This window comes from Lissotriton vulgaris, chromosome 3_1 (genome assembly GCF_964263255.1).
Source record: "Lissotriton vulgaris chromosome 3_1, aLisVul1.2, whole genome shotgun sequence".
Classification (NCBI taxonomy): domain Eukaryota; kingdom Metazoa; phylum Chordata; class Amphibia; order Caudata; family Salamandridae; genus Lissotriton; species Lissotriton vulgaris.
The window spans coordinates 231,132,742-231,157,496 of NC_141689.1; the positions used below are offsets into that span (position 1 = coordinate 231,132,742).

At 45.6% G+C, this 24,755-nt stretch overlaps 1 protein-coding gene across 1 annotated transcript in view; it reads left to right on the plus strand.

Annotated features, from left to right (window-relative positions):
* Positions 1-24,755, plus strand: part of LOC147726235 (urea transporter 2-like) — a 181,137-nt gene that overhangs the window by 51,719 nt on the left and 104,663 nt on the right. The window contains exons 2-3 of the mRNA XM_086960334.1: positions 5,827-5,989; positions 16,550-16,739. Coding sequence (XP_086816460.1) covers positions 5,827-5,989; positions 16,550-16,739 — 353 coding nt within the window. The remainder of the gene's footprint in view (positions 1-5,826; positions 5,990-16,549; positions 16,740-24,755) is intronic.

Here is a 24,755-nt window from a genome sequence, read left to right on the forward strand (position 1 = left end):
CATCACTGCACATGGATCAGGCTGGGACCGTATTAAACTCATTTTTAAACATGTACAGATTAAGGTCAACGCACGACCCACAACTTACCAATCATGCCACGAATAACGCTTCACAGGGGAAGACCAAACCCTCAATTGATTATATCTTCATGTGTAATTGCCTGTATGATCAAGCTGCAGAACTCCGAAATCCAGCGCTACAGACCAGTGACCATTTCCCATTAGCCATTGCCATCTTGCTGCAAGCAGCCAGTCTTTTGCATATTTCCCTCTTAGGCCACTTTAAAGGAGAGGAAATACATGTACTCCCGAGAAGGCTAAAATGGAATAAAATAGATAAAACTAGCCTGTCAAAATGGAAAAGCAATTGGCCTGCACTCGCTAAAAACTTTACAGCTGGCAATATATGTGAGAATTGGGCCAACTTGGCGCCAGAGCTGTACCACCTTTTGTCAGTCAAAAGATCACACCAGCAGCAAGACCGTGTAGAAAGGAGTGAGGCAAAATTCAACCAAGATGTGAAAACATTGCACAAAGCAAACGGGACCTAAGACAAGCCAACCATGAACATATAACAGAGGGTAACAATAAAACACTTAAAAACGGTTGTTAGCAAGAAAAGCTCCTATGGGTTCATAAAAGGCAACGGCAAGACTTGCAATGGTTGCATATTTTTAGCCAGTTGATACCAAACAGACAGACTGAATTTTGGTCATACATCAATAGGTTGTCCGGCCACGACCGGCATAATGGGGTTGCCAGCCACACACGGGTCTCCTATGTGACTACACTGTACTGTAGTGTTCCAGACCACAGACCAGCAAACCATCAAAGAGCTTCTACTAACACCAGTTCAATTAACCCTCGTATAATGACCACGGAAGAACCATCTGAAACTTTTGACGCAGGACCTCAGGTGATACTAATATTAAAATATATCACAAAGGATGGGGCCCCGGGACCCAATGGTCTGCCTGGATGCCTCTGCAAAGAAGACAGCGATTTCTGGGGAACCTTACTTACTCCACTTTATCAGTCCTGCCTGGTTAATTCAATGGTGCCTGAAGCCTGGAAAAGCTCCCTGCTTCAACCAATACACAAAAGGGGTGACACTGGGGACCCAACTAATTATAGGTTGATAGCCCTCTTGGATATTGAGGCAAAATGATATGCAAGCCTCCTCCTGCAAGACCTGCAAAATTGGGCTAACAAAAATGAAATTCTTTCAGCATACCAGTCCAGTTTCAGGCCAGGAGTTTCGACACTCGATAACATCATTGCCCTTGCCTACCTGGTAGAACAGTCCACTCAGGAAAACCACCTTACACTCTTCGCATACTTCGTGGATTATTCCACGGCAATTGATGGAGTCAACAGGAATTTGCTGTGGAGGAAATTACAAGATTGGGGTATTCCGACCACCCTGCTGAAAGCAATTATTGCTCTCTACACCAGAAGTTGGGTACGTGTGAAGGGTTTGTACTGGCACCCTTGCTTTTTAATCTCTACACTGCAGACCTTGGCAAAACAATATCTAAAGCCAATCTGGTATCCCTGAAAATTGGATCTACTAGACTTTTTCTACTGCAATATGCAGACGAGATAGTGCTCATGGACCATACCAAAACAGGCATGCAACGGACAATGAATGCATTAAGCATCTAAAACAATGAAAATGATTTAAGAGCAAACGCAAGGGGAAAACAAAGGTAGTAATTTTCGGGAAGTAAGCAAATAAACTAAAAAAAATGGAGAATGGGTAACCTGAAAATAGCAACGACCAAATACAACTACTTAGGGATTTGGATTATGAGCAGTGGAAATCAGCGGCATACACTGCATCCATGGAATCATAGGCTAAGGCAGTGATGTACGCCCTTTGTAAATTGAAAATTGAACTAAGTAGCCCGACAACTGGACCGATTAGAAAAGTCATAAGAGCTAAGTTACTCCCTTCAATTACATATGGCCAACTAGAATTCCCCGCAGCATCAATCAACATCAAGGAACGTGCAAACTGCTAGGCATTTAAACAGATCTTCCATATACCCGCTCATGTTGGTCACACCTTGGTGCGGCTTGAATTTGAGCTAAACAAACATCGCTATGAACACTGGGGGTCAATTGGTCGGTATTATCTAGAGGTCTGTACTGCCCCCTCAAACACAATGAAGGCAATCTTGAAGGACATTTTTATGAAAAGTAACAACTCATGGGCCAACGGCCTTTTAACTGCTTGCACTGAATTGCAGCTTGACTTGTCCAACTGGCAGGATTTTATTTACCAACCTGGAATTTTAAAAACCATTTTAAAGAAACAAGTCAGACTACTATCCAAGAAAGAGGACATGAACGAACTAGAGTCCTCTAGTAGCAACATCAGTCTACTAGCCAGTTCCTTCCACGACAAACTGAGTCAGCCATACCTTGACTCTCCCCTGAGCAAGTCTATTTTAAAGCAAATTCTGTCTGTGAGATTGATGGTACTACCGATAAAAGTCATCAACAGACGTTGGAAAACACTAGAGTCGGTCACTACTTGTAGATTGTGCCACGAGCACGAGGAATCTATGACCCACATGATCAGCATATGCCATCGTTGAATTATGCGCGTCGCACTTTACTGAAACCCCTCATTCTAAAAATTGGGATGCGCACCTGTACAGACGCTATGAAATTTCTCTTTAAGATGGAGATTCCAATGGAATTGGCAAGACTAGCGAAATTCGCACATAAGGTGAAAGGACTACTACATAATGACTCAGTTGTTTTAACCAACGTTTCACCACTGTAATTATGAGAATGGCTCAGAAATTATTATGTTTTAGATATGTCTAACAGTCTTGTTCAATGAAATGACCATGTTTATTTATGATTGAACTCAACCAGTTTCTTTTTGTAACAATTTTATTTAATTGAAACAATAAACAAATACATACAGTGAGGTTTGCGGCAAAGGGGAGGAGGGAGATGGCTCTGTAGTTCCTGAGGTCCGTCGGGTCTGTGGAGGGTTTCTTGAAAAGGGTTTTGATTTCTGCATGTTTGCAGTAGTCGGAGAAGGCGTCTGTTTCGAGGGTGCAGTTGATTGTACGTTGTTGTTCAGGTCCTGTGACAGAGGCAGCTGGGTGAAAGATATGCGGCAGGCAGGGGTCGGTAGGGGCTCCTGAGTGTATGTACCTCATGGTCTTTGAGGTGTCTTCTGTGGTGACAGGGGTCCAGACAGTGATGGTACGCTGGGTGGCATTGCTGGTGTCTGGTGTTGTGTTGGTGCCTTGGTTCTGTTTGTTGAAGTTGTGGTAGAGAGTCCTGATCTTGTGATGGAAGAAGGAGCCGAGTTTGTTAGGGAAGGGAGAATACCCTTGCAGCTTTCCAGCTCTTGATAGAGCAGGGAGAGTACCCTTGCAGTTTTCCAGCTCCTGTTATGGCAGTGACAGTACCCTTGCAGCTTTTCAGCTCCTGATATGGCAGCGAGAGTACCGCTGCATCTTTCCAGCTCCTGATATTGTGAATAACATCATGTGCGAATACCATGGTATTTGGAGTTACACTCTTTAGGTGCTATAAGAAATGAGAATTGCTGCTGGAATTATGGATGCCCCATCAGAATCCTGAAGACGAGATTTAGCATTTTTTTGATCTTTACCCAAATAGATACTTCCTCTGCTTCTTCTAGCTAAATAACAAGAACACCGTAACACGGCATTCCTTGTAATTGCCAACTCGCTTTCAAAACCTTTCTGGACTAATCAGGAATTGCACAACTGGAATGGGTACCAAGTAGTTGATGTTTTGACATCTTGAGTAGTCCCTGCCACAAACCTAACTTTCTTGACTAAGGACCTGATTCACAAAGGGCCTTCACACTCATGGTGGAGGCCCCACAGTTGTTGGGGAAGTCTCGCCCTTGGGGCAGAATCTCCACAATAAGAATTCTTATTGCAGAGATTCTGCCTAAAGTGTGGCGACTCCCCCACAACTGTGGGGCCTCAGCCACAAATACGGAGGACCATTGTGAATCAGGCCCCAACTTACTTTCTCCTCCTAGATGTGTCATGTTTTACAAGTATATTTGGTGCACGTGGCGTGGGTACCAGTAGGGTACACAGTTTCCTTGTTTTTATTAGGGTCCTTGGCTCCCAGCGTACCCCACGCAAGGACATGATTGCTGGTTCCACTGCTGGGCCAACTACTTGGTGACTGATGGCTGCTGCATAGATTAGAAGTAGTGCATTATAATCAATTGAAATATAGATGTACTGTCAAAACTAGCAAGATCAGTGGTCTCAACATGTGCACCTGTAAAGTGCACCTTCATTCTGAAGGATATCTTGGCTGCTGAAATAGTTAATACCTAATTCCACATACTGACCATAGAAGGATGAAAGGCTGAGTGGACCCTCGAGAATCGAACCTTTAACCATGAGGTCAAACACTAATTCTTGCAGTGGATACATCTGCCCACTGCACTGCCAGACCCAGCCTTGTGCTTGCAGTGTGAAAGGAAGTGTTAACCTCTTGCATGCGGCATGAATTTTCACACGGTGCGGCCATTTTTAAAAGTGGGCGGAATTCAGACGGCACCCGGCCGTCCTCCGCACACGCCCACCGTGACGTATGGCGGCCGGGGGCCGTCATGAGCCTGCAAAGGGTTAATGTATAAAAGTTGCGTATACTTAGTTATCAGATTTCTTTTCTAATTTGCTGCTATTTGGCGATTAGGCTATTCTTTAGTGCCTCCTAACTTGGGGTTTCGGTGCAGTGTGTCCAAAGGCCTTTCATTGCTGACTTAGTTTATTGCAAATTTGCCAAATCCTCTAAAACCGGTACCACCTACTTTTTGAGGGTGTTAATGTCGTGTATTCTGTCATACACTCATGTGAGTGATGTGGTCATGTAGAAGGTTACAAGCATTCTTGCCACAAGATATAAAACCTGCTCATACAATATAGTGTGCAAAAATAGTTCTCAACCCATATTTTACTCTTTGCACGATGTTTTGAGTAACCTCCTTTATGGGAAGCTATATAATCACTTTCATATCTCATGAAAGGAGTGAGATTATGAACTATGATACTGTAAATTTGGGGCAATTAAACCCCTACTCATGTGTATGATGAAGACCATGTACCGCGGTGTGAGTGGCCCCTTTCAAGAGATCTGTGTAACCTGCAGATCTTTGGCTGTAACCCTTCCCTTACAGAGCCGACTCCTAGGTTGTGCTTCAACCTCAAGCATGTAATGTTTTTTAAATTGCAAAATATACATAACTTTGTTAGTTAGCAATGGGTATTAAACTGTATTAGAAAGGTGGAATGTTGAGCATTCCATTAAAAACAATGGAGTGCTCCGGGCTTCGAATGACCAGTAGAAGCCTGAAGCATCAACATTCCAATGTTTATTCACAGCTGTTCCTGTGATCAAGGTCTCACGGAGCCCAAGCTGATTTCAACCCCATTTGGCTCAATGAAGCCTTTGTTTACAAATTAGAACATACTACCCTTTAGCGGTGGAATATTCTAATAGCCTTGGAGCCCTCCGCAACGGGCTCTACTGTCCCATAAAGGCACACTCCCTCGTTAAAGGCCCTTGCCTTTTGCTCGAGCCTTTCACACTGTAGCTGGCCTTCAATGGCAGCGGATCCAGCTGCAGAGGACTCTAAGGCCATATAATCCATAGCGTCATTGATTCCAGTATCTGGTAAAAGACGTAAAGCGTTTGCTGTTCAACGTTGCATGAGTGATTTATAGAAGATTTGTATTCATTGGGGTACATTGACCCTTGAGTTTCACAGAACATCTACATTTCTGCTCTTCTCCTCCCCATAAGGAACGGAAGGATAAAGAACACCAAGTTGCGATTTCTTCGATCGATGACATGAAGAAGCAGCCCCCTGAGACCGCCGGTACCACCAATGTGTGTTTGCGCAGCATTACTAAGGCAATCCACTATATCACTGGAGACATGAGCGCCTTTGCGGACTGGCTGAAAGGTAAGTGAATCCTCACTCTTAATTCAAGTTAGGGAAAAATCTGAAGTAATGCAATTCAACAGCATTTCTTAAGCACATGGCTATCCGGCAGGCTTCCTAGCACCAAAAGGTCTGCCAGCCTCCTGGGAAATCATGATTACACAATAATTTTTAAGGTTTTTCCTGAAACTGAGTGAATTGCCATTCTGCCTGAACCCCAGAGAAAGGAATTCCAATTTGGGATCAAAGTGTTGAAACGAGTACCCCCCACTCCTGAACCTTATTCACCCTTGGGACGACCAGAAAATTTAGGCTCTTGGATCCTAAATCTCTTGTAGGATTAATCAAATTATGTAGATTTTGCAGCCCCTTCCTATATTGTCATGGATCGGGTTGCGAGGGCTAATGTGATTCCCAGCATCTTGTTAAAACACATTCCGGGCTCAGTGTCTGTATTTTGAGGACCACGAGTGTTTGTCACTAATTCCTGGGGTTTTGGATAGGCGTACCCAAGATGGCGGTACGCCAGCCCAATATCCGGTCTAGTCTCCCGCGTTTGGTTGTGAGCCAGATTGCAGACACAGCTGTGAAGTGCGGCGGCAGCGTTCAAAGCAGCGCACTTCACTGATTACTTCATCGTGACAGGACCTGTGCCCCTTAGGTCTTGTAGTCAGTCAGAGTTAGGTAGCTAGTTTCTGCCAGGCTTTAGGCGTAGGCTAGTTCTGTATCGCTGTTCGTTGGATAGTTTGTTAGACAGAGAATCTTGAACAGTTAACCAAGTAAACTCCTCCTTACCAAGTAATTTCTGAGAGGCATTCTGAAGGCTAGTCTTCTCCTCAGCATATCCAGAGGAACTTCTTCAATCAGTCATACCCTGAACCAAGTACTACAAGAAACCGCAAATATTCTCCTGTTGGAGAGAAAGAATGTATTAAGTGTTACATGTAATAAACATATTGAAACATAGTTTCTAGAGAGTTGTCAAATTAGTTTAGTATACTTAATATTGTTCACTGAAACAACGAATATTCTGGAAAACCTAAGAAAGATAAGAAAGCTAGAATAATAGTTTTCGGAAGAGAAGCAATTGCCTGACGCTAGAATGGTAAGAATTCAGAGAACTCAGCAGGTATATCTAGAGAGAGCCTTAGGTGTGAGTTTGGACGTTATTAATGTTATTGTTTGTTTTTTAGTTCACCAAGAAAGAAAGAATAGAGACAGAACTAAATTACAAAAAGAGAAGCAAGAGGGAGCTGAGACAGAGAGGTGAACCGAAGAAACCGATTCAGTCTCTTCTTGTCCCCTACCCCTTTCCCCGGCAGGGTTCACATGACCTCCTGTGTATTGGGGTTCACAAGAATGCCTGTAGAGGGACTTGGGAATTCTCAACATTTCGCTCCTGTGAGTACCAGAATTGAAGTGAGTTTGCCAATGAGTACCTTGACAGAGTGAAGTGCCCACAAACTTTACTCACCTGAGCAGAATGGTGGAGTGGTTCGACTTAGAAAACTTAGGGAAGGTCCTTGAGGTCATTCAACAAGAATTAATGACAGTCAGAGAAGAGAATAAGGTTATCAAGTCAGAGATAGAGCCAACTAGACGAGAGACTAAGGATATGGCAATACAGATTAAGAGTGAGAGTTCTGGGGATAGGTTCCTTCCTCCCACATCGGGGGCAACCTTATTTAGTTCTAGTTCAGTTCCTAGTTCAGGTTCTACTACTCAAGTAGTACATTCCCTAGCCCCGTTATTCCATTGGCACCACCTGAGTGCTTCAGTGGGGATCCCCAAAAGGCCAAAATATTCTTGTCACAATGCTCTTTGCATTTTATGAGTAGACCTACCGTCTTTTCAGACGTGCAGTCCCGCATTGCCTTCATCCTGTCTTAGCTCAATGGAGATGCGGCCGCTTAGTCTATACCCTTGGTCACACAAGATGCCTCAATTCTATGTAATTTTGATGAATTCAAAATTATTATTCCTGCTCATTTTTGATCGTCGAAAGTTTGCGTAGGCTAACAACAATGAATTGTTAGAATTGAGACAAGGGAACCGAGAACTTGTAACTTATCTTGCACAATTTAACAAACTAGTTGTGGAAATTGAATGGCCGGAGTCCAAAAGAGCCGCCTTTTTCTATTGTGGTCTTAAAGATGACTTGAAGGACGCTTTGTCACAAATACCAAATCGTCCCACAGAGGTGTCAGCCTTGGTTGACAGAGTCTTAGAAATAGACTATAGAAGACGAGAGTTTTGTCCTAGTGTCCCGCGCTTTTACATGGCAAAATCTACTGGGAAAGATCAAGAAACCAAACCTATGCAAATTGGAACTATAAGAGGCCCACTTTCCAAGGAAGGAAAAGATAAGCAGAGATTAAATAATTTGTGCCTTTACTGTTGTACCATTGGACACTTTGTTAAGGCATTTCCCAAAAAGCCAAAAATATTCAAGGAAGACTTGCAGTACCACCAGTAGAGCGAGTTGGACTGGTGGTTGCTAACAAAGATACAACTCCAATTCGTCGCCAAGTTGTTAACACCTTCTGCTTTCCACCTCATTATGATGACGATGATGACTCTGAAATTCCGGGAACACATCCTTTCTGGAGTAGCTGCAATGCTAGATTCGGGCGCTACAGGGAACTTTTGCAATCTCAAATAAATATGCTTTTAAGGTTGGCCTGAAGGCCTTACAGAAAGAGAGGAGTGAGGAGGTCAGGGCTGTAGATGGTACAAATGTATCTTCTGGTCCCATCACTAGCCATACAGAGATCGTTGAACTAATTTCCAATGAGGGTCACAGAGAAGAAATTCAATTCAATCTGATTGATGCTCAGCAACTTGGAATCATATTAGGTCTTCCCAGGCTCACGGAACACAACCCACAATAAATTGGAGTCAGAGGACAGTGAAATAAAGTCTAGTTACTGCTTGGAGCATTGCCTCTGTTAGAAGTCGGAAAGAAAAGAAAAGAATCTAGCAGCCTTGCTGTGTGAAAATAAAATGATAATGTGTGCTGTGCAAACCGAGAGTCTACCAGTCGAACACCAAGAGTTTGCCGAAGTGTTCAGTGAGGCAGAGTCTAGGAAGCTTCCTCCTCATCGTTCCTACGATTGTAAAATCAACCTGGAACTAGGGGTCAATTTTTCTTGTAGTAGGATCTACGCACTCACTGAACTGAGAACCAACACTAGAAGGAGTATATCGAAAAGTATCTAGAAAACGGGTTCATTCAACCATCCTAGTCCCCAGTCTCCTCTCCACTATTTTTCGTCTCTAAACGAGCTGGAGGTCTTAGGATGTGTACTGACTTACATGCCTTGAACAAGATTACAATCAAAAACCGAAAATCCCTACCTTTTATATCTGTCCTTCTGGATCAACTAGAAGATGCAAAAATCTTCACAAAGTTAGACCTGCAGGGAGCTTACCATTTAATCAGAGTGCAGAGGCGATGAATGGAAGGCAGCATTCAGAACCAAGTACTGATTATATGAGTACCAAGTCATGCCCTATGGCTTCTGTAACGCCCCGGCTGCATTCCAATACGTTATTAATGATGTCCTGAAGGAATTAATGAACCAATGAGCAATCATCTATATTGGCGACATTTTGGTTTATTCTTCTTCAGAAGAGGAACATCAACACCAAGTCAAGAAAGTTTTACGTTGTCTGCAGGAAAATTATCTATACGTCAAATTAGAGAAGTGTGTCTTTGGAGGGAAATCTGTGGATTTCTTGGGATTTGTCATAGCTCCGGAAGGCCTAACTATGGATGTCAAGAAAATTGAGGCGGTGCTTAATTGGCCCCCATCAACTTCAGTGAAGAAAATGCAGAGTTTCATTGGGTTTGCGAATTTCTATTGAGAGTTTTTTGAGATTTCTCCTTGAAGGTCACACCTCTCACTAGGCTACTATGAAAAGGAATTCCTTTTCAATAGTCTACTGAGGCGGAAGATGCCTTCTAGTTTCTCAAGAAAAGTTTTACCACCGTGCACATCCTGCTGCATGCGGATCCTAGTCAACCATTTTATCTAGAGAGTGCAGTTGTATCCGCAGAAATTACTTACACCATTTCTGACAAAGAACTCCTCGCCATTAAAGATGCCTTCCAGGAATGGAGACACTATCTTCTCGGAGCTAGAGATGTGGTCACTGTGTTCACCCATCACCGAAACCTTCAATTCTAAAAATCAGCCACAACACTCACGCCACGTCAACTTTGGTGGTCCCTGTAGTTCACTGACTACAACTTTGTGATTACATACTGGCCTGGGGAGAGTAAGGGAAAGGCGGATGCACTGTCATGAATTGGCATGGAGGGAAAGAAGAACCTTGTTAGTGAGCGAAAGGTAATTCTGGAAACGCAAATCGTAGGAGCGAGTATGGAGAGTACTCTAGAAGATAAAATAAAAAACCTAATGACCACAGAGGAGATGCAGAACTGGGTGCAGGAAGATGTGGCAAGAAAGGTACAGAATGAGTTGCCGTTTCATGCTAAGACATTGTACCTACCAGCTCGAGAAATTCAGCAACAGGCGTTGACGGACTATCATGACAGTCCTTTGGCCGGCCATCCTGGAATCCATCATACTGAAGAGTTGCTTAAGACACAATTCTGATGGCCAGGGCTATCCAAGGATTTTCGAGATTACGTGGAAGGCTGCAGGACATGTGCAATGAAAAAGGCGGATAGGCGGGCCCCCTCAAGGTTTGTTAAGACCTTTACCCACTCCCCAATACTCCTGGCACACAGTCACTTTGGATCGAGTGGTGGAATTGCCCTGTAGTCAAGGATTTAGCTCAATTTTGGTGATGGTGGATGCCTTCTCAAAAATGGCGCATTTTGTCGCCTTGAAGGGAAACCCATCAGCCAAACAAGTAGCCACTCAACTGAATCAGACTCTGATTAAGATTCACAGAATCCCAAAAGTTTGATTTCGGATCGTGGGTCTCAATTTCTATCCCATTACTGGAAAGCCTACACCAAAAAGTTAGGAATAGAAACACAATATTCCATCCTCAAACTGATGGCCAGACTGAAAGGACCAATCAGGAACAGGAGAAGTACCTTAGATTGTTCTTTTAGATCAAGCAGGTGAATAGCCCGATCTTCTTTGAATTGCTGACTTTGCACATAATAATGCGAATAAAGCCTCAACGGGATATTCCCCCTTCTACTTGAATTACAGGAGGCATCTTAATGCAGTGATTACCAGTCAAGAGGTCTTGGTGCCCGTAGCACAAAAATTAGTTCAGCACCTTTGTGAAGTGCATGAGTCAGCCACCAAGAATTTAGCGCTAGCTAAGGAACACTATAAGAAGTATGCAGATAGAAAGAGAAGATAGGAATTAGTTCTACAGGTGGAAGATAGAGTTTGGCTGAACTCTAAGCCCCTACAGCTCAAGGGAAATAGGAAATTCCAACCACGCTTTGTCGGTCCCTTCCCAGTAGAACAGGTTTTGAATTCTGTGACCTATAAATTCAATATCCCTGTTAAAAAAGGTCTCTCCGAGCTTCAAAGAGTCAAGACAACCAACAACCACTAGTTGTAGATAGGCAGGATGAGTTTGAGGTCAAAAGAATCTTAGATTCTAAACTTATTTGTGGCAAGGTTTTCTACCTGGTGGATTGTAAATGTTACGTCCCGAAGAGAGATCTTGGGAGATGGAATCTGAGGTCCATGCACCACAATTGGTTAAGGCCTTCCATTTGTAATACCCATACAAACCCCAGCCTGGAGGCTTGACCTTGCGGGCGGTACAGTCAGGGCTCGGGCTGCGAGGGCTCGTGTGATTCCCACCATCTTGTTAAAACACATTCCAGGCTCCGTGCCTGTATTTTGGAGACCACGAGTGTTTGTCACTAAATCCCAGGCTTTCGGACGGGCGCGCCTAATATGGCGGCACGCCAGTACAATCACTGGTCTAGTCTCTCGCGTTTGGTCGTGAGCCAGTTTGCAGACACAGCTGTGAAGTGCGTCAGCAGTGTTGTAAGCTGCGCACTTCACTGATTACTTCAATGTTACAGGACCTGTGCCCCTTAGTTCCTGTAGTCAGTCAGAGGTAGGTAGTTAGTTCCTGCCAGGCTTTAGGCAAAGATTAGTTCGGTATCGCTGTTCTTCAGATAGTTAGTTAGACAGAGAATCTTGAACAATTAGCCAAGTACATTTCTTCTTACCAAGTAATTTCTGAGAGGCATTCTGAATGCTGGTCTTCTCTACAGCGTTTCCAGAGGAACATCTTCAATCAGTCGTACCCTGAACCGAGAACTTCAAGAAACCGCAAGTATTCTCCTGTTGGAGAGAAATAATGTATTAAATGTTACATGGTAACTACATATTGAAACATAGTTTCTAGAGAGTTGCCAAAGTAGTTTAGTATACTTACCGCAAATACGAATTCAGAGAACTCAGCAGGTATATCTAGAAAGAGCCTTAGGTGTGATTTTGGAAGTTATTAATGTTATTGTCTGTTTTTTAGTTCACCAAGAAAGAAAGAATAGAGACAGAACCAAATTACAAAAAGAGAAGCTAGAGGGAGCTGACAGAGTGGTGAACCGAAGAAAGCGAGACAGTCTCTTGTCCCTTACCCCTTTCCCCCGGCAGGGTTCACACGACCTCTTGTGTATTGGGGTTTGTGGGAAGGTCTGTAGAGGGAATTGGGAATTCTCGACATTTTGCTCCTGCGAGTACCAGAATTGAAGTGAGTTTGCTAATGAGTACCTTGAAATATATAGAGCACGGTAAACCAGACAATAAGCTTTAAACTGAATCCTTTATTGTATTGGCAGCCAATGTGGCGAGGCTAATGCAGGCAAAGCTTTCTGATGCTTTGGAATTCCTAAGAGAATCAGGGCTGCAGTATTTTGGATTACTTGGAGTTTCTTAATCACCAATGTTGGACAACCTAAATATAGGGAGTTTCCATACCATAATATCATCAAGCCCTGACCAACCAAGCTTCGGACATGGCTTGGAAACTACCTCAGCAGCTTCCTAAGGGTTTTCAGAAGACCAGAGCAGGTTGACTGCTTTCTAACCTGGGCTTCCATTGTAAGCTTGTGGTCAATGATGATATACAGACTTTTTACTTCGGACATGGAACATTTCCTAGGGACTTGGGGCAACTGAGAGCATCCCATAAGGAGATTATTCCCAAATATTAGTACCTCTCTTATCGCTATTAATCTTTAGGCAGCAGGCTGCGATGGCAACAGACCATTGAAAGTCTCCATATGTAATATCCCAGAATGCTGTACATGATGGCTGGGGCAGGGATGGAGTGATGATGTGCTACTTTAGGGAGCATCGGTGCCTGGCTTCTACAACTTTCCAACCCCATTTAAAAACCTCATGAGCAAAGGTGAAAGTGGTGAAATATAATCTGTTTCTGATGTTGGTATGTGGTGACACTTTGACAAAGCCAGTAGTCTTGTCTTATTGATACTGTCACCCCCATAAATTGTGATTTTGCATCTTGTATAGGAGTGGAGTATTTTGGTTCGTATGTTCAGGACCTGTTAGGGGTGTAACCTGATAGTATCACTAAATATATTTCCATCTATTTTATTGTACATATTTGTAATTTAATGCACAGTATTTAGTAGTGTATGCATGTAGTTAAAGTACTTCCCTTTTTATAAGAAAAAGCACTGACTGGACAATGATTTGAGTGTTTCTGCGGACCAGCAGACTGGGGTTACTGGCCCACACCACCTCACCGGAGCAGGCCCTGGAATGGTCTGCTCCCCTACCCTCAGAGTTAAATGCTACAATGAGATACTTGGTTCCCTTTAAAGAGAAACTTGTGGATGTTGCACCTTTCACAGCGAATAACCCAATTCCTTACCAGCAGCATGTACCTTGGGAGGAAAAGCAGCCTGAAAAAGGGTGTCACTCAACATTTAATCTGTAAGCTATGAAAGGATTACTTTATGGGTGGGCAAAACCGTAGCATTCCCTCCCAGCTGATGTGGGAACTAAAGCTGAGTTGCTGCATGAGGAGATAGACCTACATTCATGTTTGCACCAGCATTTTGAGTAGCTATCTGTTACCCCAGGCCTGTGGGGGGCTCATTCCTGAAAGCAGCAGGCCAATGTACCTGTTCCAGGCCAGGCTCTTGTGAGTAAGAGGACGCAGAGAGAGGAGTATACTTGGCAGTTGTGCTCGAATTGAATGGCTTTTTCCAGGTTTTCTGGACTTTGGCTGTGTGGATTCATTCTGGATAGTGTATGATGTACAAGAGGTGTCTGGATTCTTACTGGATAGTGTGTTGTGTACAAGAGGTTTCTGAATTCATGCTGGATAGTGTATTGGGCACAAGAGGTTTCTGGATTCATGCTGGATAGTGTATGGTGCACAAGAGGTGTCTGGACTCATGCTGGATAGTGTATAGTGCACAAGAGGTTTCTGGATTCATGCTGGATAGTGTATGGTGCACAAGAGGTGTCTGGACTCATGCTGGATAGTGTATAGTGCACAAGCGTTGTCTGGATTCATGCTGGATAGTGTGTTGTATACAATAGACTTATGGATTCATGCTGGATAGTGTGTTGTATACAATAGACTTATGGATTCATGCTGGATAGTGTGTTGTATACAATAGACTTATGGAGTCATGCTGGATAGTGTATTTTGTACCAGGTGTTCTTGAAAGAGCTCTAGTTTTACCTACAGAATAACATGTTCATAATAGCAGACTTCAGAAACTTGCATGATAACGCTCGAATAAAATAACAGATAACTCTAATAGAGTGACCCCACCATCAGACATTCGTTAACTGCACCAGTTCCATACCCCAAATAACAAAAATGCCACCACCATGAGCATCCACACAGCCAGTGGTCTCCCGCAACGAGAGCAGATTTTGTTTTTGTCTAATGATCGATCACAGTTTTGTCAATGGGAACATTATTATTTTGTATTTTAAGACCCGTACTTGCTCATACCCCCACCATAAGTCAAATGTTGTCTTAATTTGAGCAGTACAAACTTTTCATTCATAGAAGCAGTGATGGCACCAAATGGTAAATTGGTGCAATTTATCCGCACATGGGGTTTTGTGTGGCTAATGGCCATCGTTGATTAAGGCACATTACCGGAGTTAGAACCGGGGTAACTTTACCGCAGATAGTTGCTTACTATCCCTGCAATGTTTTGTATTTAGAACATACTCGGGGACACATGATTTTGTGTTTTGTAGAAATCTTGGTCCAAGATACTGAAGCAGACCATGAAGAATTGGAATATTCTAGCAGTTCCCGACTTGCCTCCAAATCCTTTGGTATTTTAGTCAATATTTTTAACATGAGTTCTATAAGAATAACTGTTATTCATACCACCTTCGAAGATCTTAGGTGGTGTTTAGTAGAATACAGCTGTGCGCCAATCCACTTGAGGCTTTCCAGATCATACAGATCCATTGTAATGTGTCTGACTGAAGAGGAAACTAGCAAAGCTTCTTCTGTCTTGCTGGTGATAATGCATGTTTCTGAGGCAGTGAAGGATCCTGACTCGGTTTTGGGCCATTGAACAGTACTACATTGAACTACACTGGATAGTGTAGGGGTAAAAAATACTATTCTAACTCCAGGGGGTGCAGCAGTAGGGTAAGTGTTCGATAGTGTAGGGGTAGAAATTACTATTCTAACTCCAGGGGGTGCAACAGTAGGGTAAGTATTGGATAGTGTAGGGGTAAAAATTACTATTCTAACTCCAGAGGGTGCAACAGTAGGGTAAGTATTGGATAGTGTAGGGGTAAAAATTACTATTCTAACTCCAGAGGGTGCAACAGTAGGGTAGGTGTTGGATAGTGTAGGTATGCGTTGTAATGGTATGCGTTGTAATGACTGTGTTGTAATGACATGCGTTGTAGTGGTATGCATTGTAGGGACATGCGTTGTAATGGTTGCGTTGTAATAGTCTGCGTTGTAATGGATGTTGCGTTGTAAAGGTTTCGTTGTAAGTATTGTTTCCCTCTCTTTAGTGTCTCCTACAGTAGATTTGTACTGTGGCAATTATCTTTTTCTCAGGACCTCTGCTGTGCAGTTATTCTCCAGTCTGTACTTTTCACAGCTTCTTGAGTATATGAGGCCTGCTATCATGGCGCCAAGCAAGAGTCACATTCCCCCCCCCCCAATTTGCTATGACATTCATGTGAATTTCATCTACTTAAGAGAGCTCTACAAGGCATCTTAAAGCCATTTTCTTGTCAGCAACGCTTAATTTCTAATATGGCCATCTGGATTTACTTCTGAAATGATAGTGTTAAGTTGACTGTATGTCAAGGGGGCTCTGTACAAGTGTGGGGGGAGGGTAGTGATAGTTCTTAAAAAATCCTAGGTATCCTACTCTTTCTCTTTACATCCGTTCTAGCAGGGGTCCTATAAAATATTGTGAGAAAAGAATTTCAAAACTCAATAAGGGATTTATTATGAACCAATCTTAGATATGTTAATGGCTCACATTCGAATAGATTGGTATAAATATACATGTGATGGCTGCATTTCAGTTTTTAAAAGAAGTTCATTTTGAATATTTAAAGTTTTCCTCTTTCTTCTGGTATGTGCTTTTTTCAGAAAAACATTTTATTTTCCAATTCATTGAGTGGATCCTGCGTGGGACCTCACAGGTCATTTTGGTCAATAACCCCATCAGTGGACTCCTAATCCTTATCGGGCTGTTTATCCAGAATCCGTGGTGGGCCATTGCTGGCTGCTTGGGAGCGGTGGTCAACACAGTGGCGGCTCTTCTCATGAGCCAAGACCGGTAAGGGAGGCAATCTTGTGTCGTCTGTGGCCTAGCTCAAGTGTTCTGTTTGGAAAACTGAATATCTGTGTAAGAATGCTTAAACTAGTCAAGAACTTACAATAACATTTCCTGGATTTTTTTTGGTACACCTCAGTGTTATGTACGGGTTTTAACATTTATTTTACACTTTTAAACATTGACTGTACTTCACTCTAGCTGTTCTGTTCCATTGGAGAAGTGTGGCTCACCGGTTAGAGGAGGCAGACCCAGAAGCAGAGGTCGGCCCGGGACCAGGGTTCAGTTCCCGACGCGGCAGGGTTTGGAGCCCAAATGTCCACGGACCTGATAATTCTCGCTTCGGTGCCTACTTGAATCAGGGGTTCACGCTCTGCAACTCTGGGCAATAGCTTGCTCAATCTCCACTACGGCCCCCGCGGCGGGATGCCTAGCTTTCATCTTGGGGGTGCCCAGCTGGGCTATCCCACAGGGAAAAACCAGGACGGGTTCCCAAAGCAAGCGCCGAGATACCCTTTGTGGTGATACGTGCGCTATATAAGAAACTACATTACCATTATTTCAGACCACAATCTATCTGTAGAGAGGGAAAGTAACTTGGTAATCTATTAATATAGCCTATTCATACAAAAGCACAGTTAATTCCACGGTTCGCCTTGCTACTGCGCATTTAGGGTTGTAAATTCTAACTGGTGATTTTGCATACGGTACTTTTATGTACACATTCAAACACCAGGTATACAGTGAAGTGGATATCCCTATAAAAACACTTTTTTATTTTTTTTACTTTAGAGGCTCACTTCTAGTGCTGACAATTGTTTTTCCCTTGCTTCAAAAGTGCTCATTTGAACGTTTATTTAGTAACTTTTAAAATGTTTTTTGCAGAATGCTTAGCAAATGTACAGAGATTTGTTTAATGCTAAAGTAAAGAGATTCAAACTCCTTCCGAGTTCTGCATTTATGTGAGAGATTACATCCTCCACCTCCCCTAACAACTGATAATTTTAAACTTTGCATTTTTGACCCATGCATTGAAATTATTTTTTTTTTAGAATTAATAGACCTAAGTCTTCTGTGTCATTTTTACTTTCGTTCCATTTATTTTTGGGGATTTATCACAAAGGGGCCTATTACGATGGCGGGCGGGCAAAGTCCACCCGCCACCGTAAATGTAAATGGGACTGACTGCCAGAGGTGCGGTAGTCCCGCCGTGCCCATTAGGATGCGACCGCTACCCTGGCGGTAGCATCCTGCATATTTAACATTGTGGCGGGCGGTGCTGTAAGCAGCACCCGGCACAATGTTAAAAATGCATGTTGTGCATTGGCATGCACAAAGTGACAGGCACAGCGCGGTGACTGCCACCTTGTGAATTCCAATGTAGGGGGGAACCATGGCTACCCCCCAAGTGCAGGCCCCTACACCCCCATCTTCACAGGGGCCCACAACTGGCCCCAAAGTAAACTCTGCATGCCTTTCCATGGCCGAGTCTCCGCCATGGAAAGGCATTCCACTGCACCCATCATAAAATGGATGCAGGCACCACCACCATATTATGGGCCTTTTCTGCCCGGCAGGCAATCGTGACTATTGCCTGCCGGCAGAAGAGTGGCGGACGGTCTTTCCGTCTGCCGCGATACCCCCGCCATGCTAATGTGGCGGGAGTAAATGGTTTTCCAGCGGTGAGTTTTGGCTGGGGGATCCCCACCACATGTCGAGCGGTGGAGATCCGCCCGCCATGGTAATAGGCCCCTAAGTTGTTTTTTACTTTATAGAACTATTTAGCTATTTGCTCAGTCTTTTTCCATTGTTGAGCCTCAACTATTAAGAACTACTTATAAACTGAGTAAAACCATGTTGACGGTCATATCACTCTACCAAAAGCTTTTCCCCAAAATATCTGAAACAAATGAATTTAGTGACGTATGATTTGCCTCAGTTTTTATGCAATCTCAGTAACATCTCTCTCCATTGTCAACTGCGCAAGATTCGCCATAATTTGTCAAATCCTGAAAAGGCCTCTATGTTTATAATTTCTTTTCTTGCTGCAAAGGTAATTCCCTGAAGTTCTAAACATCATGGTGTTCGCTGTATGAATCCAGGTCAGGAAAGTGTGGCGCTAACATTGTCCTAGGACAGTCGGGTCTAGTGGCTTAGTGGACTACCTCATCCACTGTAGGGGCCTGTGTTTGACCTCACAGTCACAGGTTCGAATACCAGCAGGTCCACTCAGACTTTCATTGTTCTGAGGTCGATAAAATGAGTACCATTGAGTTGGGTAACAATAAACATCTATTATTCAGCCTCAAGATACCCTTCGGTGAACGTGCGCTTTACAAATACACATGTCATGTTATAACTGATACTTTTCACCGGGGGTTGCCGCTGCACATTTCTACACCAAAGCCCTCTCTGTAACAGGGGCCAACATTGAATCCTGAGCCCTGGGCGAACTTAGGGTGATTGCCACGCTATTCCCTGCCTACCGAAACATCGCTAGGATTTCGTGTTCCAGCAGCCCTGCTCTTGGGACATCTGAGGTGTATTTGGCCACTCCCCCAGGTACTCTAAGTTTGTCTCTCACTTCCACTTCGCAGAACGAACACGGGTGCACGCCGGGCGAAGCCCGGGCCAAGGGCGGGCCCGCTTGAGCCCGTTCGAGAACGGCCGAGGACGGGACGGACCACCCCCTTAACATCTCCTACTAAGGTTAGTGCATGTGGGTGTTGTTACCATCAGCCATTCCAAGGAGGAGTTGGTTCTATCCCTATTAAAATCATGTCTTCATCTACAGGCGGGAATGCCAGAAAATCAATTTCTGGAGGGTCATTAATAGGTACTCTGGATAAATTCCTCGTAGGAGCATCCTCTGTCTTAGTTTACGAAATTGAGCTGACAGAAAAGAGATTATCGCTGCATATTGCACTTGATAAAAGCTCTTCATTGGGAAGCTTTGCCAAGGCTCGGTCTCCAATTCCCCAACAGGCTGCTGCCAATGCAATATCGACCAGCTCTGGGGAGGGCGAGGGAAACCATCTATTGCAACCTGCTGGGAGCTTGGTGTGCCCCCAGGTAAGTGACACTGCTCCATTGGACGTTAGTAATATCACTAATACTAATTCTAATAATATTCCCTCTAGATCGCCGTCATATAGCGTTAAAACCCGATCTGCCTATAGTTCTAAATCGGGGGTACCCCATTCAATGGTAAGTTTGACGTCTAAAAGGAAGCAGAGTGGGGCCCAAGCGAAAGGAAGGAAAGCAAAAGTCATGAAAGCCAATACAGCTAACGAAAGTGTGACCCCACAGTTTTGCCATATGTCAACCTATTAATGTTAATCGGCGCTGTCCCCGATGCCTCCTTTCATTCGGTTTCGACGTCGGGACGACGCCTATCGGCGCCGATCTCGACGCCGTTTGGAGATTTTAGCTTCTACGAACCGACCTCATTCAATTACGACCCTGAATCTCAGGAGATGAGGGATGAGGAGGATTGGGAGGGGTCTGAGGATCCTCTGGCCAGGGAGTGGCAGTCTAACATGGACTGGGCAGGAGACCCTGGGGAGGCCAGTGGCCTGAACACCTCTCCAGACACTGGATTTGTCTCTCCTACCGTGGCTTCGGAGGAGGGAGCTACCTATGGTGTGGTGTTGACCAGGGCTGCCAAGGCATTGGGCCTTGAGCTTCCCGTCGCGGCCGTGAGGACTAACCTCCTCACTGAGATCCTTAAGCCGCAGTCATGCTCCATGGAGCCTCTGCTGCCGTTTAACGAGGCCTTGACGGACGTTCTTTTGGGCACTTGGTCCAGGCCCGCTACGGGTTCGCCTGTAGATAGGAACGTGGCCAGACGCCACCGCCCGGCTCTGGGCGACCCATGTTTCCTGTCCTCCCTCCCCACCCCCGAGAGTCTGGTCATCCGGGCCTCTAATTCCCAGACCGCATTCCCGACGGCCCCGCCGGACAGGGAATCCAAGAAGTACGAGAACTATGGCAAGAAGATCTTCTCGTCCCTAAGTTTGGGAATGCGGTCTTCCAACACCGCATGCCTCTTGGGCCGCTACACCCACTCTCTGTGGGAGATGGTGGCGGAAGTGCTGCCGGAGTGCCCATTGGAGGTACGGGCTAAACTCGGCCAAGCCCTTGTGGAGGGCCGGGACGCAGCCAAGTATTCGATCAGGTGTGTGCTGGATTCTACTGGCTCGCTGGGCAGAGCGATGACTACGACGGGGGCAGTACAACGCCACGCCTGGCTGAGATCCGCCAATTTTTCGGCAGACGTCCAAAACACCCTTATGGACATGCCATTCGATGGCCATCGCCTCTTTGGCGACAAGGCAGACCACGCGCTTGAGCGCTTTAAGGACTCCAGGGCTACGGCCAAGTCCTTGGGCCTCTCGGCCCGCACCGGCAAACGGGTGCCTTTCGCTCCTTTCGTGGCCAAGGAAGGGGCGTCCCCACACGCGCCGCCAGCCACTCGCCGCAAACTGTCGTCCAGCGCAACGGCGGCCGTGGAAACCGCCGTGGAGGCGGTCGGGGAAACAGGCAGAGTCAGTCCACACCTGCCCCCGCGGCATCCACCTCTAAACCCTCCTAGTCCGTGCTTTTCGGCCCATGTGACGCCAGTGGGAGGCAGGGTTTGCCATCACCACTCTCACTGGCGCACTGTCACTTCGGACAGGTGGGTGCTGCAGATCATCCGAAGGGGCTACTCCCTCCCCTTCGAGACAACCCCTCAAGCCATGCCACCGCAACACCACCGCGTATCGGGGGATCACTTGCGGCTCCTGCAGGAGGAAGTGTCGGCCCTCTTGGCCAAGGGGGCCATTGAGCGCGTTCCTGGGCCAGAAGTAGGACGTGGTTGCTACTCCCACTACTTCCTGGTACCCAAGAAGGGCAAAGGGGGCCTACGCCCTATCTTGGATCTGAGGAACGTCAACAGCTTCCTCTGGAAGGAGAAGTTCAAAATGCTGACACTGGCTCAGGTCTTGGCTGCCCTAGACCCAGGAGACTGGATGGTAGCGTTGGACTTGCAGGACGCGTATTTCCACATCCCCGTCCTGCCAGCCCACCGGCGTTACCTGCGGTTCACGGTAGGCCACAAGCACTTTCAGTTTACCGTGCTCCCCTTCGGCCTTACCAGTGCCCCACGGGTGTTCACGAAGGTGATGGCGGTGGTCGCAGCTCATCTGCGCAGGTTAGGGGTGCCAGTGTTCCCCTACCTAGACGTCTGGTTGTTGAAGGCGGGCTCGCTCCAAACAGTCGTCAGCCACCTCCAGACTACGGCGGATCTCCTGCACCAGCTGGGATTTTCCATCAATGTGCCGAAGTCACACCTGATTCAGAAAAGGGGGTGGCGATGAACAGAGTGTCTGAATTAAGCAGACCGCTCTTACCCAGTCCAAAGATCAGGGCTAGATCCATCACCGTTTTTTAGCTCACTGCACCATCCCAGCTCAGAACTTGGCTATATGCAAATAAGTCTGACCTTGGCTCAGTGCATCATGGGAACAGGGCAGACCAAACTACCAAGCCAATTCTTATACTGGGAAGGAAACAAGCTTCCGGGGACCGGTTTCTGGCATTTCAGCCGTCTTCGGCCCGGCTTGCTTGAATCCTGATGGTGCAATGAGCAAGGGACTCACATCTGAGTATACCCTTCCACGCTTATGGTGGACAAAAATGATTCAGAAAAGGGGGTGGTGATGAACAGAGTGTCTGAATTAAGTAGACCGCTCTTACCCAGTCCAAAGATCAGGGCTAGATCCATCACCGTTTTTTAGCTCACTGCACCATCCCAGCTCAGAACTTGGCTATATGCAAATTAGTCTGACCTTGGCCCAGTGCATCATGGGAACAGGGCAGACCAAACTACCAAGCCAATTCTTATACTGGGAAGGAAACAAGCTTCCGGGGACCGATTTCTGGCATTTCAGCCGTCTTCGGCCCGGCTTGCTTGAATCCTGATGGTGCAATGAGCAAGGGACTCACATCTGAGTATACCCTTCCACGCTTATGGTGGACAAAAATGATTCAGAAAAGGGGGTGGTGATGAACAGAGTGTCTGAATTAAGCAGACCGCTCTTACCCAGTCCAAAGATCAGGGCTAGATCCATCACCGTTTTTTAGCTCACTGCACCATCCCAGCTCAGAACTTGGCGATATGCAAATTAGTCTGACCTTGGCCCAGTGCATCATGGGAACAGGGCAGACCAAACTACCAAGCCAATTCTTATACTGGGAAGGAAACAAGCTTCCGGGGACCGGTTTCTGGCATTTCAGCCGTCTTCGGCCCGGCTTGCTTGAATCCTGATGGTGCAATGAGCAAGGGACTCACATCTGAGTATACCCTTCCACGCTTATGGTGGACAAAAATGATTCAGAAAAGGGGGTGGTGATGAACAGAGTGTCTGAATTAAGCAGACCGCTCTTACCCAGTCCAAAGATCAGGGCTAGATCCATCACCGTTTTTTAGCTCACTGCACCATCCCAGCTCAGAACTTGGCTATATGCAAATTAGTCTGACCTTGGCCCAGTGCATCATGGGAACAGGGCAGACCAAACTACCAAGCCAATTCTTATACTGGGAAGGAAACAAGCTTCCGGGGACCGGTTTCTGGCGTTTCAGCCGTCTTCGGCCCGGCTTGCTTGAATCCTGATGGTGCAATGAGCAAGGGACTCACATCTGAGTATAACCTTCCACGCTTATGGTGGACAAAAATGATTCAGAAAAGGGGGTGGTGATGAACAGAGTGTCTGAATTAAGCAGACCGCTCTTACCCAGTCCAAAGATCAGGGCTAGATCCATCACCGTTTTTTAGCTCACTGCACCATCCCAGCTCAGAACTTGGCTATGTGCAAATTAGTCTGACCTTGGCCCAGTGCATCATGGGAACAGGGCAGACCAAACTACCAAGCCAATTCTTATACTGGGAAGAAAACAACCTTCCGGAGACCGGTTTCTGGCATTTCAGTCGTCTTCGGCCCGTCTTTCTTGAATCCTGATGGTGCAATGAGCAAGGGACTCACATCTGAGTATACCCTTCCACGCTTATGGTGGACAAAAATGATTCAGAAAAGGGGGTGGTGATGAACAGAGTGTCTGAATTAAGCAGACCGCTCTTACCCAGTCCAAAGATCAGGGCTAGATCCATCACCGTTTTTTAGCTCACTGCACCACCCCAGCTCAGAACTTGGCTATATGCAAATTAGTCTGACCTTGGCCCAGTGCATCATGGGAACAGGGCAGACCAAACTACCAAGCCAATTCTTATACTGGGAAGGAAACAAGCTTCCGGGGACCGGTTTCTGGCATTTCAGCCGTCTTCGGCCCGGCTTGCTTGAATCCTGATGGTGCAATGAGCAATGGACTCACATCTGAGTATACCCTTCCACGCTTATGGTGGACAAAAAAGATTCAGAAAAGGGGGTGGTGATGAACAGAGTGTCTGAATTAAGCAGACTGCTCTTACCCAGTCCAAAGATCAGGGCTAGATCCATCACCGTTTTTTAGCTCACTGCACCATCCCAGCTCAGAACTTGGCTATATGCAAAATAGTCTGACCTTGGCCCAGTGCATCATGGGAACAGGGCAGACCAAACTACCAAGCCAATTCTTATACTGGGAAGGAAACAAGCTTCCGGGGACCGGTTTCTGGCATTTCAGCCGTCTTCGGCCCGGCTTGCTTGAATCCTGATGGTGCAATGAGCAAGGGACTCACATCTGAGTATACCCTTCCACGCTTATGGTGGACAAAAATGATTCAGAAAAGGGGGTGGTGATGAACAGAGTGTCTGAATTAAGTAGACCGCTCTTACCCAGTCCAAAGATCAGGGCTAGATCCATCACCGTTTTTTAGCTCACTGCACCATCCCAGCTCAGAACTTGGCTATATGCAAATTAGTCTGACCTTGGCCCAGTGCATCATGGGAACAGGGCAGACCAAACTACCAAGCCAATTCTTATACTGGGAAGGAAACAAGCTTCCGGGGACCGATTTCTGGCATTTCAGCCGTCTTCGG